This window comes from Labeo rohita, unplaced genomic scaffold (genome assembly GCF_022985175.1).
Source record: "Labeo rohita strain BAU-BD-2019 unplaced genomic scaffold, IGBB_LRoh.1.0 scaffold_579, whole genome shotgun sequence".
Classification (NCBI taxonomy): domain Eukaryota; kingdom Metazoa; phylum Chordata; class Actinopteri; order Cypriniformes; family Cyprinidae; genus Labeo; species Labeo rohita.
The window spans coordinates 8,062-26,040 of NW_026129503.1; the positions used below are offsets into that span (position 1 = coordinate 8,062).

Consider the following 17,979-nt stretch of genomic DNA (forward strand, 5'->3'; position numbering starts at 1 on the left):
AGTTAATCAAGTTAGATATTAAACTCTAACAGTTATATTTACAACACTGCTCTGGAATAGTATGGAGATAAGCAAATATTCAAGTACATTTTACGCAAATATACATTTTACAGAGGACTGTTTCCTGAATCTGGGAGAGTAGCCTACAATGCTGGCTGTGCACACGGTAAAGTGGGGCAAATTTGATGTTGCAAGGACAGTCTGGCACTTCTGACTCACAGCCTGTAAGTACATTTTCATACTTGATTGAGTTTCTATGATCACAAATGCAGACATGATGTTATGTTTATGCAGTGAAATGCAATGCAATGCAACAACATAACGTAAAAATAAAAAAGACAGTTTGAATCATTATTCACCAAATGTCCCCACTGGATGCAACAAATGACTCATTTATAATGGGTTTTAATGTTTTTGTCTTATTGCACCGTCATATGCTGAATAACTGGCTAATCAGAGCTCACCATACTTTTCAGAACAATGAGCTTTGTAAAAATCGAGGTGGGGTAAGGAGGAGCAACAATAATGTACTGTATGTGAACCTCAAACGGCGTAAACACATTGCATTACACCAAATACACAAAAAAATGTTTTTTGTAGCAACATTATATGACCCCTTTGAAAAATGCCTGCTAACTTTCATCTTTGTGTTTGTTCTCTGAATCTCATGTACACACATTTGAGAAATGATTAAGATCAAATGTAGGACAATTTCTTTGCAACATTTCAGAAATGAAGCCCCAAAAACGTATTGAAATTCTGCTCAAATTGTTGAATGCTGCATTCATGTCACATCTGAATGAGTGTCATCACGAGAACACAGACAGGAAATGACATCATCACTACAAGAATGCACCTGCATGAGCAACTGCAAAAGACTGAAGAACAAGGTTTTTTCTGGGCATACACTCATCATAATGTGATCTCAGTGAAAACTCATCTGAAAGCACTGGATGCTGTTGAATCTCTCATTGTGTTTGTTTTATTGGAACCAGTGAATCTCTCTGTCCAGTGGAAGAACCTTAAACTACAAGACCAGCTGAAACCAATTCGGACTGACCGAGTCATGATTAAGATCATGTGACACTCACATTTCACAGCAAAATCAAAACCTTTCAGATCTTTTGCATTATTTTCATGACAATTAAACATTGTACATGACTTTTTTGTATTTATTAAATCATGGAATTTCATTAATTATTTAGAATCTCACCAAAATAGTAATAAAATAAAACAAATAAATAAATAAATAAATAAAATGCCACATGAGAATATGGGGTAAAAGGTGTTTAATTATCATAATAATAAATGTTACAAAGTAAAAACCTTAACTATCCTAAAGTAGACTTCATTTTCATTTACTTGTAGTTGTACTTTTTTCTTTTGATTTTGTGTTGAAATATGACGCAGAAAAATAATCTAAATATAAAACAACACAACACTGTGAGCTGGTTTATGTTAATGAAGGAGCTTGTATTGTATTGAGCGCGTGTGTACCTGGTATTCACTACAATACGAGGACCAAATGTTTACACAAGTATAATAATACCAGTCAATTTTAACTTTGAGGAGAACCTTGTTCTTCTCAAAGTTAAAAGAAGTTTAACTTCGATTTTAACTTGTTCTTCATTTTTTGGACCCCATGAGTAAACAACCTTATAAATCACACAGAATGAAGTGTTTTGAAAATCTGACATACCAGAAAGTTTCTGTAAGGGGTACGTTTAGGTGCTGGGTTAGGGTAAGGGGATAGAAAATAAAGTTTGTACAGGAGAAAAACCATTACACATGTGGAATATCCCCACAAAAAATGAAAATCAGTATCTCAAACCCTAGTATCTGTACATGTGGTATGTGCTGATCCATGAGGACGGGAACGCCCAGGCCGGGAATCTCTTCAGAAAGGACTCGAGCGGCTCCGAGCGCCCGTCTGAACCAGAGAAATAATGAGCGGTGATGGCCAGAGAGATCAAGCCCTTGTCAGGAGACACGTTTGAGGACTTGGGTGGCTGAAGATGAGAAAACACACATGAGCTCACACAATAAATGCTGTTGTGCCCCTCAGGTTAAATATGTGGTTCTATTGAGCTCAAACTCACCTGGATGTCAAACCAGAAGGTCCAGGCCGGAGCGTCGAGGCCATGAGAGTAAAATATAACATACTCTCTGCTGCGGTTGAACTGCAGCATCCCGTCACCAAACGACCAGCTGCTTAGAGACGTGCCGGCATGAGGACGCAGGTACAGAGACATGTGACTCGGACCTGAATGAGAACAACAGAAGACTTTAAAAACGTGGAGATTATTCATGAATAATAAACAAAGAGAGTGTGTTTGTGACTCTGAACTAACAAGTCCAACACACTGACTGAATTACTGAATGCTGTCTTTGAGGGTTAAAAAACTGTTGTCAAACATTCAACATGTTAGAAACACAATAATCACTGCAATAATGATCCAATCAAAAATGTATCAACAGTCATTATTATATTTAATAAAAATCCAGCAGACATCATTCCTATTAGGATGTTGCTAAAATGAGGCTGAAGTCTCACCTTTGACCTCAAAGGTCATTTTAATGGTTCCCCATTCAGTCTCCTGTCTGGATAAGAGCTGAAACTTCAGCGGAGCTTTAGGAGAGACTTCAGGAGCCGGAAGGTACCAGCTCTTCCTGAAACAATGAGTGAAAGAAGTCATGCGGATCAGTGGGTGGCTCAGGCAGTTAAACGTGTACATGAACTCCATGGTCCAATTTTCCATCACGATATACTCATTTGACCAGAAACTCGACTGTGAGGAACCTTGGGAAGCCGCAGTAGGGCAGCTGGTCATGACAGCATGTGCGGATGCTGTCGTTGATCTGCGGGATGTGTGGTGTGATGTGCTGCATGCCGGTGTAATCCAGATCGCTGATACATAAGCCCGAGTCGGAGCTCTGCAGCGATCCGTCCACCGTGTGGAACCTGCGAGTGATGTGCTGGAAACACACACACATCTGACTGATGAAGGCTGAACTCACAACTAATACAATAATACATTCAGCTGAAGATTATTTAATCGATTCAGTGGATTTAGACACATTTTACTGAAGAATTCTTCTAAAGTGCTTCAAGAAAAAAATATAAGCTTCATATTTGTGGTTCATAAAGCATCTGCTTGACTCAGGCTGGAAGTACATTACTGTACACAACATTTAAACAAGGAATTATCCTGGATTATTCCTCTAATCCAGTGTTGTTTTGTATAATTGTATAAATATAAACCTTTACAGCATTTATTAATATTTTTATATTGTCTGTTTCAGTTCAAGTTTTAGTCATTTTATTGTGTTTTATATTTTATACAACATTTACTTATTACACTAAAATCAAAGCTTGTATCTGTTAACTTTACTGAACGCACTAACATGAACATTTTTATTAATGTTTAAAAATTAATAAATGATTAATGTTAATTCATGTTAGTTAATGCATAACTAATATACATTTTAAGTTCAGTCAACTAACCTTTAAAGCATTACAATGTTTATAAATGGTTTATATAATGCCCCCTCCCTCTCTCTTGGCAACTAAATCATTAAAATATATGCAAAAACTTACTTTCAGTAAATGCACTTTTTTATTTCAAGTAAGGACAATATTTTATGGTCTGAGTTTCAGGAAACTCTAAAAGCCCTGCTATAAATACAGATCAATAATGGCTGTACCTGGACAAAGACTCGTTTGGGTCGCGGGTTGGACGGGTCGGCAGAATACGGGAAGAACAGACCACAGCAGACCAGAACAAGAATCAGTGTGAAAACTGACATTAGAACAGCCAAGATGCGCTTCGTACTGCGGGACAGATAGATAAAATGCATCTGGAGAGAGAGAGAGACAGACAATAGGTGGAATAAAATGATTTAATCTCTTATTTTATATTGAATTTAAATTTAAACTTAAATTAGAATGTTTGAAATTAAATGTTTAATTTTAAATGTTTGAATTTAGAATTTTTGATTCTGAATATTTGAATCTGGCAGTTTGAATGTTTGAATTTAAATTTACTTTGTTACAGTTAGTCTGTATGACTTACAAAATAAGAAGACAGAATTACGGTTGCCAGGATAACAAGTAACAGCAGGAAGATGTCGGGTGGGAACCCATTTGCGTTGCGCCCCTGAATGGGTGTAAAGACCTCAAAAATCACCCTGATGAGGAACATGATGTGGATGTACGGCACAGCAAGACCTGCCAGGTACAGGACGGAGTACTGCAGAGATGCTCCTACACACACACACACACACACACACACACACAGACAGCACTAATGATCATCAGCACAAACCATGTGGCAAGAGATCATGAAACATCAGAGCCCAGATTTCTGCCCTGCAAAGACCTGAAACACCCTAAAAGGACAGCAAAATAAAAGTCACATATTTAAAAAATAATTTAGTCCAGTTCAAATTCAAATATTAAAGTGCCCCTAATACTATTTGAAAGGTTCATAATTTGGTTTTGGGAGTCCCAAACAACAGGTTTACATGTATGCAAGGTCAAAAAACACTTTCATTTTCTTATAATATGCATTTAGGTTTACCTTATTTCTCAGCAACTCTCAAACAATTTGTTAGTAGATTCATCTCTTTGTATGAGGCCACTCTGCTCTGAATGGTCAGATACATTGTGTACACACAAAACTACATATTTTGCACACTCAACAGAACATTACAGCAACAAATTTTACTCAAACTTACAGGCTGTAAAAAAAAAAAAAAAAAAAAAAAAAAAAAAATTATTGAATTATTTTCCTTGAAACTAAGTAGTAACGTATATGCCATTGCCATTAGCCATTGACAGACTCAGACTGAAACTATTTTGTTCAAAAGAAATAACGGTAAATTAAATACTTGGAAAAGAATATAAAATAGGAAATATACAAAGACAGTTTACTATAGAAAACAACTGTTTAGTTCAGTTAACAACAACAAAAACATTGAAATGCTCCAAGAGCTGGTAATTTAAACAGGGTTCGTGCAGACACTGCTTTTCAACCATTTTTTGGTTTTTAAGGACTAAAATCAGAGATCTCACTTCTCAACCTATACTGTTATTATCTTTCAAATTCTAATGAATAAACTAATAATACAAAATGGTACAAATAAAGTGCAGCACATATAAAGAATGCCAAGGCTGGCATCCTTAAAATTTGAAAGGATACTATGGCAAAGTTATCACTTTCCTTATTTTTTTTTTTTTTACATGAACATATAATTGACCTGAAGAAACAAGGCTTTATAATACACATGAAAAATTACGAGATATATCACGTTTGTAGACACTATAGGGGTGTGACAACTCACTTAGCTCAAGAGATAAGACAAAATACAGATACTTGGTTCACTAGAATGAGACAATATTTTAATACTGTTTATAAGAAATTTTCAGTGACAAAATGTTTGTCTTTTAATCACAAAAAGTAAAACAATGCAGCTGTATTTTGAAATGTTAACTAATTTAGGGCTGTGATGATTATTTTGGTAATTAAGTAATCTACTGATTATTTTGATAGTTCAGTAATCTGATATTTTTGAAAAAATAAATAAATAAATAAGCCCTGTATTATAATTATCATCATTTTCAAAAATCCATAATGGGGCACTTTAAAAAAAAAGAATTTTGCTACAATATAAAGACTGTACACTGTAAAAAACAATTTGTTGAGTCAACTTAAAATAATTTGTAACCTGGCTGCCTTAAAAAAATGTTTATTCAACTTGAAATGTTAAATTATACTAAGTGACAACTTAGACATTTGAGTTGAATCAGCTTAAAATTTTAAGGCAGCTGGGTTACTTACCCATCTGTTAAGTTTAGCAAACACAAATATCTAAGTTGTTACTTAGTACAACTGAACATTTCAAGTTGACTAAACTTCTTTTAGTTGACTGAACTTAAAATTTTACGGCAGCAGGGTAACAAATTATTTTAAGATGACTCAACAAATTGTGTTTTTTATTTTTTTACAGTGTGTATATATTTGCATACAGACATGATAGGGAAAAAAAAGCCAGAAAAATCCAGAATCAAGTTATTGCCTTTTATATTGACAAATTACTGGAATATAACCATAACAATATTGAATTTGCATTATGGTGATGTCATATTTTTTTCTAAACAAAATTATAAAAGCTTGTAAAATATATTTCTATACAACCAGCTTCATCTCAGAGGGATAACGTAAACACACAATATGTTACTGTACTGTACTAATAACAGTTCACTATTGGAGATGGGGTGAGTGGATGTGAATCAGGTTTGAGTGTATGGTGTGACCTCTGACCTCTGTCTCTGAAGAGCTTTGTGAGCAGCAGTTTGCAGATCAGCGGGAACACCACCATTATCATGGGCACATACGCTGAACACCAGCCACGATGAGTGAAGAAGAACAGCACACAAGACCAAAACAGCAGACTGACGTCAAAGAAGATGTCGGCCAGATCCACACGTCTCACACTCTAAACCACACACACACACATATGTTGGGGTTCCATGTTTCATGGGGACATTTCATCAGCGTAATGTTTTTTTTTACTGTATACTGTAAAAACAACCCTAATCCTACCCCTCACAGAAAACTACAGGCATTTTTAGATTTTCAAAAAATGTCCCTACGAGGACAAAGATTTAGCACAGCTACAGAGAAACTGCCAACCAGGCAACAGATGAATGACCCATCCTGAGTGGTGACATCACTACATGCATTCCGGCAGCACGCACAAGCATTCCGGCCAGGAACCGTTTGGAATCGAGCCATGCACTCGGCCCCAGCGGTGGAAAAGCGGCATCTTCTGTAGAAGCAATTCATGGCTATCCCCGTCTGTCTCCATCAGATCTGTGACTTCAGTCCGCTGAAATCATCATAGAAGAGTGTTTTTGCATCATGATGGCAAATGCATTTGTGTTTCAGTAATGTGTGGTCTGTTTTGTCCCATCACTCACCCTACAGCATGGGATTTTGGCCAGCGTGTGGATTAGTAGGATAATGCTGATGGCAGCGGATCCGTACAGACAGACGCCAGCGTAGAAGTGAGTGTACCAGAACATGGAGCGGCCCATCAGTGTGACAAGCCAAGCCACAAACAGAACCGCCAGCACAGAGAAGAACCAGCTCAAGACGAGCAAAAGCACAGCACACACCAGATCACGCATGTACCGGCCAGCTGCACAGAGCACGTGACGCGCAAAAACACAACCTGTCACAGAGTGGCTGAAAGAGCTGATGTGGCATTTAAATAAACAACATTCACATGAATGCAGTGGACTATTTAAACCAAGTAAAAAAAATAAATTGTTATTTACAATAAGTGCAAATAATTTATTTAAATATTTATACAAAGTGTGGAATAAAAAAATAATAATTTTATAAATAATAAATAAATAAATGGGTTCTTTCACTATGTTAAAAGGTGATTTTTTTCTGCTATTTATAATAGATATTGTAAATAAGACAATATCTGCAAACACAGGTAGTACATTTGAAACAGTATCCAATAATAAGGTACAGAGTGTAAATTATAGTTTTGATTCAATATTTTTAAAAATATGTGCCTATACAATAAAATATAAAGTATGATGAATATTTATCAATATTATAAAAAAAAAATAGTAATTATTTTCAAACCTGATATGTGTCCTTATTTTCTTAAGTCATTGGGGTTGCCATTTGTAGCAATAGCCAAAAATACATTGAAAGGTCAAAATGAAAATTTTTCAAAAACTTAGTGCCTAAAACATTGTTTTTTATCAAAGTTAAATAATATTTACTGTAAATATATCAAAACTTAATTTTTGATAAGTAATATGCATTTTTAAGATCTTCATTTGTAGGTAAGTTAAATCAATATTTTAATTTTTAAACCCTCAGATTCCATGAATAATGAATGAAATAAGTTTAATCTAAAAATGAATAAATATTGTCCTGTCCTAACAAACCATAAGTAAATAAAAGGCTTATTTATTAAATAATTTCAGATGATGTAAAAATCTTAAAAATATTTCAACAATAAAATTAAAATAATGAATACTTGTTTGTAGTGCACTATAGGGCACATATTTGACAGAAAATGCCAAAATGTTAAGAAGACTTATTTTTAAAAATGCCCATTAATGAAATGTCTTAAAGATGAAAATAAACAAACAAAATTAGTAACAGACCGATATCTGGAACTTACACACCCACACAGCTGGTTAACATGCATTTCTTGACCAGGTAGATCACTGCGGCGATGGCTACCATGTAGTTGATGATGGTGCCGACGTGAACGGTATACGCCACCATTGTCAATCCCAGCATGTCGAAGAACACCATGTTACCATGGCGATATTCAGTGGAATTCGCCAGTTCATCTGACATCACGAGGTGCTTGAGGACAGACAGGATGTTGTCGCCTGGTGAAAGAGATAAACAGGAAGTCCATCATTCTCAAAACAACTGATACATGTCACAGTATCTATGTATCTTACTTCATATTTCAGGTTTGAGGTGCTCAAACACACAGCTGTAAGTCAACAGCTGAATGACGGATGACACATTAGACCAGCAGTTACGTCTGATAAACTGAGAATTATGATAATATCATAAAACACACAGCACTAGCTCTACATTCTGATTGGACAAGTTGGGTTTAACAAAAATAAGTTACGCAAACAAGCATGTGTCACACATCAGCTGAATACAAGACTGATTGCTTATTAGACTAACACATTATTCATTCTGATTTTTTTATTAATAATTTAATTACTTACAGAACATTGGCATCTTTTATTAGAGTCAATACTTCTGGTTTTGTATTGTTCTATGACAAATTCCTGGAAGCCATAGCTGTCATTGTTTTTAGATTATTATATTTTTTTATCATGAATTTTACCATTTTTTTTACAGTGTGTATCTCATACCAGGAATATTCCCAAAGTCCCTGAAGATGCGGAAATCTGTGTCTGAAGGAATGAGTCCACTCTGGAAAATATCCTGACCGACCACTGAGGCGAACGGGTGGACGGCGGCTCGGACGTACGCCTGCACCAGCCATGGGTTCTCCGGACCTCAAACACACACGACTGCATTTAGACATTTCAGAGAATGATCACACTGCTTTTTCCATGTCATGGAAGTGAATATGAACAGACACATGAACAATCAGATGAACAAATTATACACATTAGCCATCGATTAGCCATCCACGACTCCATGTAGGATCATATATTTCCTCTGCTTCATTTACTGTAATGACAAGGTTTTTAATTTATTGAAACCTAGAGTTTGCCCAGATTGAAGCTAGTAACTCTAATAGTTATAATTCAATTAAATAAATATATAAATGACTTTTAGAAGTTTAAGTACAGTATGAAAGCTTATTTCTGCCACAGAATTAAAATATCTAATTGCTGACTTTTCTAAATTTTTGTCTCACAATTCAGTTTTATTTTGTTTTGTTAGTTTCTAAAAGCTAAGAAAAAGTAAGCATTTTGAGATAAGAACTTTTTTTTTTTCTTAAAAATGTAAGATAAAAAGGTTGCAATTACCTTTTTTTATTTATTTTTTTTCTGTGGTGGAAACAAGCTTCTAGAGGCTCCTCCACTTTATAAATGGTGAATTTGGATAACGGTCATTCCTTTACTGGATAAAAGATAAAATATTTGGATTTTTACAAATATTTTTACTTGCAGTTTCTACCTTATATGTTATGTATTACTAGAGATTGAAAAAAATTATATTATAACATTTTCATAACGTTTTAAGATATTAATTCCAAGGCTTTTCCAGGTCTAGAATTAGTTTTAAAATGAGCCTTTTTCATTTATCCCAGTCAGGGTGGGCTTTTCCCAAAAAAATATCACAGTCTTACAATGCAAAATTGCAATCCACAATATGGAGTATGACCTTTCCAATTTTGAGAGGTGCTATTTAGAATATCTAGACTGGAACAAGCCTATGGACGTATATATCTGCACCACTTAATAAACACAGTATTGCATTAAAAAAATCAGCTGTCAAAATGGTAATTAAAGTCTAAGACTAAGCCTAAAACACCACATTACTGTATGAATCAAATATTATTACAATTATAACAATATATTATTCAGTCAAGAACAGAGAGTAATGTTTCTCTGTCCTTTGTGGATGCACTTGATACTGTTCTTGTTCCTGTTCAGCTCTGCCTCAGAGCACCCGCACAGAATGAGTCTCTTTCGCAGTTTATGCACTTTTAATAACTCTGTCTCTCTGTCTCTCTCTCTCTCTCTCTCTCTCTCTTTTTAACAAAGCATGTCCCACAGTATATTGCATTTTACGACAGTCACATTACATGAACTGGACGTTACGTTTAGCAAAGGTGAAACCGCAATGCATTTAAAGGCATGGAACAACATGCGGCACTAAAAATGATTTATCGCCACTACTACTTTTTTAATATGTCACCACACATGAAAGAATTTCTACAATTTGACCACTCATAGTCATCTAGTAGGCAGTCATTTCTGAAGTTTTATCATTATTTATGAGAACATAAAAGATCACTATCTCTATGATTCGACTGAGAAGTAGATTGCGGACGTCTTCAAGATAGACCACGTTATAAAATTGTCAGATCTCCCATCCCTACTCCCAGTTTTTCAAGACCATGTGAATTCTGGGGTGAATTAAAATAAAACATATCTTGATTTTGAATAGTTTTAGCTGACTGTCATGCTTGCATTGTCTTCTCGAGGCCGGCTGGTTGAGAACTGCTGGTTTAAGCAACACGAGTGTGAGTAAATGATGAAAGGATGATGGTGATCCATTCCTTAAACTGTAGCACTTGTTCTGCCTAGCAACAAAGCAGATTTCTTCTGCCGCAGGTGTTGAGCTCATATACACACAGGTATATTGAGTGTTTACCTGTCTGAAACACCAGTTCTTTCCCTCCCACTCCTGACGCCTCCAGATTCACAAATGCTCGCACCTGTTGAGCCCAGGGATGCTGGGTAATGAAGCCGTGACTGGCCTGAGAGAGAGATGGATGTTAACAGTGATCAAACTCGACCTTTACATGCATGAGTGTGTGTGTGTGTGTATGGTGAGAGTGTGCAGCAAACACACAGTGACACCATGAATGATGAAAGTGAAATGAGCGATTCACATCAAACCACTTAAACACATTTCACTGAGATAATCACATGCTCACTGAGGTCAAAGTTCAGCTGTGCCGTGACCTCTCACCTGCAGGATGTTCTCCTCAGCCCCGTTAAACAGGAAGATGACACCGTGTTTTAGCGGCGTGGAGAGATTCGCTAGAGAATGTAAAACCTCCAACATCACTGAACAGCTGACGGCATCATCACTGGCTCCTGAAACACACACACACACACACATTATTAATCACACAGTACTTGTGTTGGATATTACTGACACACTAGGGTAAAGCATGCACACAGACCTAGAGACAAATAAAACATACAGCAAATACATAAACCAATTTATATGATACAATTTAATCCTGTCAATCAAACAGTTTTACTGTAGTACTAAAACAGTATTACTGCATAACTAAAACTCAATCCCAAATCATAACTGACTGGTTCATTTGACATCAATCTAAACATGAGAGAACAACGATACTGCTGTGAAACGCAAACAAAATCACATATTGAATCAAACCACAACTGCCTATTAAACACTCATGCATATGCATCTGTTTGCACACACTCACTTACACGTCAATGTTCCTGCTGTTCCGGTTTTCTAAAGATCAGGATTTCACCAGACAGATGAGAGCGTGTAATAATCCACTATATGCATAAATAATGTCAATGATGTAACAGGCCCATCAATATACAACCAACATCAGACACAAATACAGTGAAAAATGAGAAAGACGAGATCAGACCCAGAGAACACTGATAGTAAACAACAAAAACTTAAACTGCTCGATCTGATCGCTGCCACTTCAAACAACAGCAAACAAAACATGTCCTTGCTCATGTCTGCAATATGATGGATCCTTAGATCCTTCCATGCAAATTATTGTGTTGTGTTTAAATTTTATGTTTGTTTTTAATTTCATTTATAATCATTTATTTACATAATCATTTAATAATGTTTATAATCATTGTCATTCACATAATTCATATTTAATTATTTATTTGATTATTTAAGTATTTATCATTTATTCATTTATTCATATATATTATTCATTTATATGTTTTTATTTTATATTTCTTATTATTTTCCTTGCTTATGTATTTTCATTATTGTTCAGTTCCACTCATGAATTGTTTGGTCTAAGAAATAGATAACGGGGATGTTTATGAAATCAAGGTTTATGTAACAGTTGAATCCGTTTGATATATCATTGTTCCAACTGTACTCAGTTGTCAGACAGAGTAAAGTTTGAACATTACAAACATACTCAAAGAAAAAAACTAAAACTGTTCATAAAAATTTATACAATACAGTTATACCTTTTTCACCATCATACTAAAACTCAATCCCTGCTTCTGCTCTTTTCTGGCTTTCATCAATCACAAAAACTGACAAAAACCTGCTTGTTAGTGGGGTTGCTTATTAATTGCAGCTTGCTGACTTTTTGTTCTGTTACAGCAAACATATAACGGGATCTCATGTCCTGGGGCTGGATCCTGTCAGAGTGTGGACCTGATCTAACAAATAAAAGTCAAAGATCTCAACAAACTCAATCATTTCTCATCCAATGATCTCCACATTCATTCTTACCGGATGATGGCGAGAGATTCATTTAAGACTATTTTATATTTTATTTTCTTACTAAAGGAGAAACATCAGAGACAAAAATAAATACTTAGTTCAATAATCAATTGTCTCATTTAAATCTCAAAGTTTTAAAAGAGCAACTTCTCAGCAAAAACAATTTATTATCTCTTTCACATAATGAATCTTCATAATACTCAGGCTCTTAATGCAAGAAATGACTAGCAACATGTTGATAATTAAGACATAAAGTTGAATTGAAACTTAAGTGAGACGTGACTGATCTTAATTCATTCTCACAAGCTCTGAAAGAGGAATTACGGAAGAAGCATAACTTCATTAAAGCATATAAACTCACTTGTGAAGCGTTGATAAAAGGCTGTAGAAACATACCCGGGCTGTTGGCCACCGAATCAAAGTGGCAGTTAGCGAGCATGAAGTGTTGGGCGCCCGTCTGCGGCTCAAGTTTGACAGCGATGTTGGTCACCCGGTCGTAGCAGCTGGTGAAACCATTGATGCTGAAGCAGCCGGTGGGCCGCTGGACGTCCACCGTGATGGAGTGAGGTCCGGTTTTACTCTCAGTCCGGATCTGCTCGATCTGATCCAGCAGGTAGTTGACCGTGGTGATCTCGTTCTCTGGGCTTCCAATGGTCCGCGGCCCAACGCTGGTGATCCGCTCCAAATGTTTCCTGATACACAACATAACACAACTTTACACATGTGTGCACAAATGTGCTGTTTTTATTCTATTGTTGATTATTTATATACAGATTATAATTTTTGTTACTGTTGAGTTGTTGATTTTCACTGGAGAACCCAAACTGATTTTTATTGTACCCGTGTATAATGACAATAAAGACTATTCTATTCTATTCTATTCTATTCTGTTCTATCCCATTCTACACTATTCTGTTATTTACTTTATTGATGCATGAAACATTCACAATGAGATGAACAGCATTCATTTAGAAACATGAATTATCATTTAATGCCAACTTTAAATATCATTAGAAGAGATATTTTTTGTATATGTAAAAGTAAACATCGGAAGATCTTTTTGTTTATTTAAAGCATACAACATATTGAATTAAAGACTATTTAAATACATTCATGCTCAAAACAACAATGAATGTTAAATTCATCACAACTTTCTTACTTAAAAATATTTAATATTCATGTGACTTTTTATGTGTTTCAATAGATATTTATTATATGACATGAAAAAACAACACTAGTTATCCTAAAATTAACCTATTATGCCTTCAAATTTTTTAAATTCTTTTAATTTATTTATTTATTTTTACTTATGCATTATGGTGGTTTGCCATGATATTACCATCGTATTCTTGAAGAACACGTTAATAGTATGGTAATCATGCAATACCTAAACATCAAAGTGCCATGGTATGTCCAACAGTGTAAAGTGTACCTGGCCCTGACGGAGTTGAAGTATCCGGGGCTGCTGCTGCTCATGAGCTGCTGGACTGAGATCAGAACCACAATCCACAGCAGACACACGAACCCGACCAGCAAAATCACTGCTGAACTCTCACCCAGCAGCCCAGCGCTCACTTCCGGCTTGTGTTTGCGGCTCCGGAGTGCGTTCAGCGCGGCTTCCGCATCACGACTGTCCCCCGCTGCTGCTGCTGCTGGTTCTGTTGAGCTCTGATTCTGCGGACTGTCGAGTCTCTCTCACTGATCTGCATAATGACTGGATCGCTCTTTGCGTTCTGAACTGCCAGCAGGAGGGGAAACCCTTATGATCCCCTATCAATGAACAGCCAAAATCACACATTTGAGTCGCACATAAATAGTTTTTTTTCAAAATATATCTGTGTACGTTAATTTATACTTTTTTTTACCAACGTTTTCTTTAACGTTTCTGTTTTGTTTGTTTTATCGTCCAGGAGGTGATATATAGAAATCGTTAAGGTGTGTGTGTGTCTAACACTGCCGAAACAGGTAAGTAAACTAACACAAGGTAGATTTTTTATGTACGTAAATATTCACTATACATGAAATATTACAATGTATACAAACGCCTATAACTAAATTGCAATATCTTGTTTTTAAAAAAGCTTTACCATGCATCATCTTGCTCGGAGTGACAGTAAAATGCTTGGAAAAAAAGTGTCATGTTTTGAAGATCCTTTCTGCAGAGCCAAATGTCAGCTCCACCTCTGCGCAAGTCTTGTCTGGAGTTTGAACTAGTCCAGCTCCACCTTTTAGTCATAATAGGTAGGATTAGGGTGTGGCTCCGTGTCAAGCATTTTTCCCCAAGAAATAATCAAAATAGTATTACAATAACAATAAAACAAACAAACAAACAAAAAAAGATTTTAAAAGTAACAATAATATTTATTCTTTCATCTTTCACTTCTACTTCAGTAATTATTTCTATACGTGCTTGTACTTTTACTGGATTTTCTCTCGCCACATCTGCATCACATCTCCAAACACCAAGAGTATAGTTTTGGTTTGAACATTGGGGGGACTGAAGTGTGAACTGTTTGGAGTCTCCCTCATGAGGTTTATTTATTTATTTGTTTTCTTATCTGTTTATTTCTGTAAGATTGTCTTTTGCGCTATCATCCGCAAAGTTGGTTGTTAACAAATACTGGTTTGCATAGAATTTATAATGTATTCTATATTATTTAGACACGTTTAGGCCATAGTTTGACAGAATGTTCTAATTCAACAGCGATGGGAAGTCAATCTAATGTAACATTTTCTTATATTGATATTGTTTATTTCTTACTCCAGTTCATCAGGCTCTTAATGATTTAATTTATGCCAACTCTCAGAATATGTGAAGGCCAGGTTTTTGCATCACTCATCATTAGATCCCATTTTACACATGGCTCTCGATTCTGACTCGATTCTACTTCTTACGAAAATGTACATAGTTTTTAACTTTTAGCATTTGTTATAAGACTAGTCTATTAATCATTACCAGGCCAATAATGACTTTTTTAATGAATATAGTATTTGTTATGAAAAACAACAGCCTGCAGATTTAAAAACAATAGCTACAATATGCTTGTTACAGTTCTGTCTGTTTGTGTACTTGGTTTCTCCTATTGTCTCCCCCCATTGATCTGTCTATTTTGGTTTAGTCCTTGTTAACGTCATCCCATTCACCTGTCTTTGTAATCAGCACACCCTTTATAAGTCAGTCTCTGTTCTTAGTGTCTTGTCGGTCTTTATTGTTGAATAACGTTTGTTTGTTCTACGTGTGTGGATTATCGCTCTGTGTTCCTGCCTGTTCCAGCTTATGCTACCAGAAATTTATATTAAATATATTGTTGCTTGTTATCTCGTCTCTCGTCTCGTTCCATCCAGCACGCAGCAACCCACGTAACAGAAAGACCGACCAAAACAGTTTTTTCGGCGTTTTTTCCCTGCTTTATTTTCCGTTTTTTCTCAGTGTTTTTGATTTTTCTTCATGGATCCTGCCGTTCAAATCATCATCCTGGAGCAGGGGAATCGCTCTCTCGAGGACCACACCAGAGACTTTGTGCACCTCGTGCCACACACACACTACCCGGACAGCTGCTTGTGCACGTTCTATCGGGTGGGATTGAACCCCACCATCAAGGCGCAGCTGTCCGGGGAGGGTCCTCGAGAGAGCATCGCCGATTACATCGAGTGGGTGCTGGCGTCCTGTGGATCGTTATGGACTGTCGACATCGTCGAGAAGGACGTCAGCCTCACTCAAGACCCAGAACCCAGCCAACCATCACCCCGACACGCGGAGTTTGAGCCCGAGCCCACCGCGGATGACGAGCCAGAGCCAGAGCCACGAGCGACAGAGCAAAGGATCGCCACAGAGCCAGAGCCCAACACGTCCGACCAGGTGCGAGAGCCGGCTACAACTACCGTAACGGTGGAGTGCTGCGTGGAGCAAGTGAGGGCTATGGAGAGCCCTGCCCACTGCACCACCGCTGGGGGTGAGCTTGAACTGAACTCTGGGGACTTGATTGACTTCTTTACTGAAGTTCTGGAAACTAACTCTGGAGATTTAATAGACTTTTCTACGGATATACCCACCTGTCATGATCTACCTGTCGGTATGGAATTCCCACCCACCCCCCTCTTCTGTCTGTCTGGTCACCGCTGTCCCCTGACAGCCCCTCTGCTCACCCTCAGCCCACTACCTGTGCAGTGGGCTCGCCGCGGGTCTGCCAGCTTCCATCGGCGTCAGGGCTGGAGGATCCCTCATCTCCGCCTCCAGCCTCAGAGTCCAGAACTCCGCCTCGGCCCTCCGACCCTGCGGCTCCACCACAGCTCTCAGCTCCCTCGTCTCCACCGTCGCCCGTCGGTCCACCAGCTCCACCGGGCTCCCTCGTCCCTCCGGCTCCGCCTTGGTCGGTCGTCGTCCACTCCTCCGGCTTTGCCTCGTCGCTCCATCCCACCGGCTCTGTTGGGCTCCTCCCTCCCTCCGGCACAGCCTCCATCCTCTGTCGCTCCGGCTCCGCCGCGGACCTCCGGATCTCCGCCTCCGCCTCAGTCGCCAGAGCCTTGGGCTCTGCCTTGGCCCTCCGGATCCTCGGTGTCGCCCTGGATCTTCGGCTCTCCGTCTCCGCCTCGGGCTCCTCCGCCAGCTGCTCTGCCTCTGTCGGTCGGCCCCCTGGAGTCGTCAGCCCTTCCTCCACCATGGCTCCTCCCTCCATCGGCTCCACCGTGGGTCATCATGGCTGCGGTCTGGGTCTCCCTCTGCTTCTCCTGCTCCGGGTCCTTCCTGTTTCCTCCCTGGCTCCTCCCACCTTCGTCGCCCCCTTGGACTCTGTTGACTCTGGTTTTTGTCCCCCTTCCGGGGCTCCGTCCTCCGCCGAAGCCTCCTCCCCCATGGACTCTGGTTTTTCTGTTTTTTCGCCTCCTAGTCTGTTTTGTTTTGTTTTCTACGGCGCGAGGACGTGCCTATTCGGAGGGGGGCGTAATGTTACAGTTCTGTCTGTTTGTGTACTTGGTTTCTCCTATTGTCTCCCCCCATTGATCTGTCTATTTTGGTTTAGTCCTTGTTAACGTCATCCCATTCACCTGTCTTTGTAATCAGCACACCCTTTATAAGTCAGTCTCTGTTCTTAGTGTCTTGTCGGTCTTTATTGTTGAATAACGTTTGTTTGTTCTACGTGTGTGGATTATCGCTCTGTGTTCCTGCCTGTTCCAGCTTATGCTACTAGAAGTTTATATTAAATATATTGTTGCTTGTTATCTCGTCTCGTTCCATCCA

General features: G+C 37.9%; 1 protein-coding gene across 1 annotated transcript; it reads right to left on the bottom strand.

The window, feature by feature from the left end:
* Positions 1–1,284: 1,284 nt before the first annotated feature.
* LOC127161202 (endoplasmic reticulum metallopeptidase 1) lies at positions 1,285–17,596 on the bottom strand. The gene is made up of 16 exons (XM_051103833.1): positions 17,513–17,596; positions 14,176–14,435; positions 13,140–13,435; positions 11,241–11,368; positions 10,920–11,025; positions 8,939–9,085; positions 8,219–8,431; positions 6,983–7,203; positions 6,696–6,860; positions 6,324–6,498; positions 4,074–4,264; positions 3,706–3,858; positions 2,801–2,976; positions 2,555–2,670; positions 2,100–2,263; positions 1,285–2,009 (listed from the first exon to the last, which is right to left on the bottom strand). Exons 1-16 carry the CDS (start codon positions 17,594–17,596, stop codon positions 1,833–1,835), a joined length of 2,772 nt encoding a protein of 923 aa, XP_050959790.1. The 3' UTR covers positions 1,285–1,832.
* Positions 17,597–17,979: the final 383 nt, after the last annotated feature.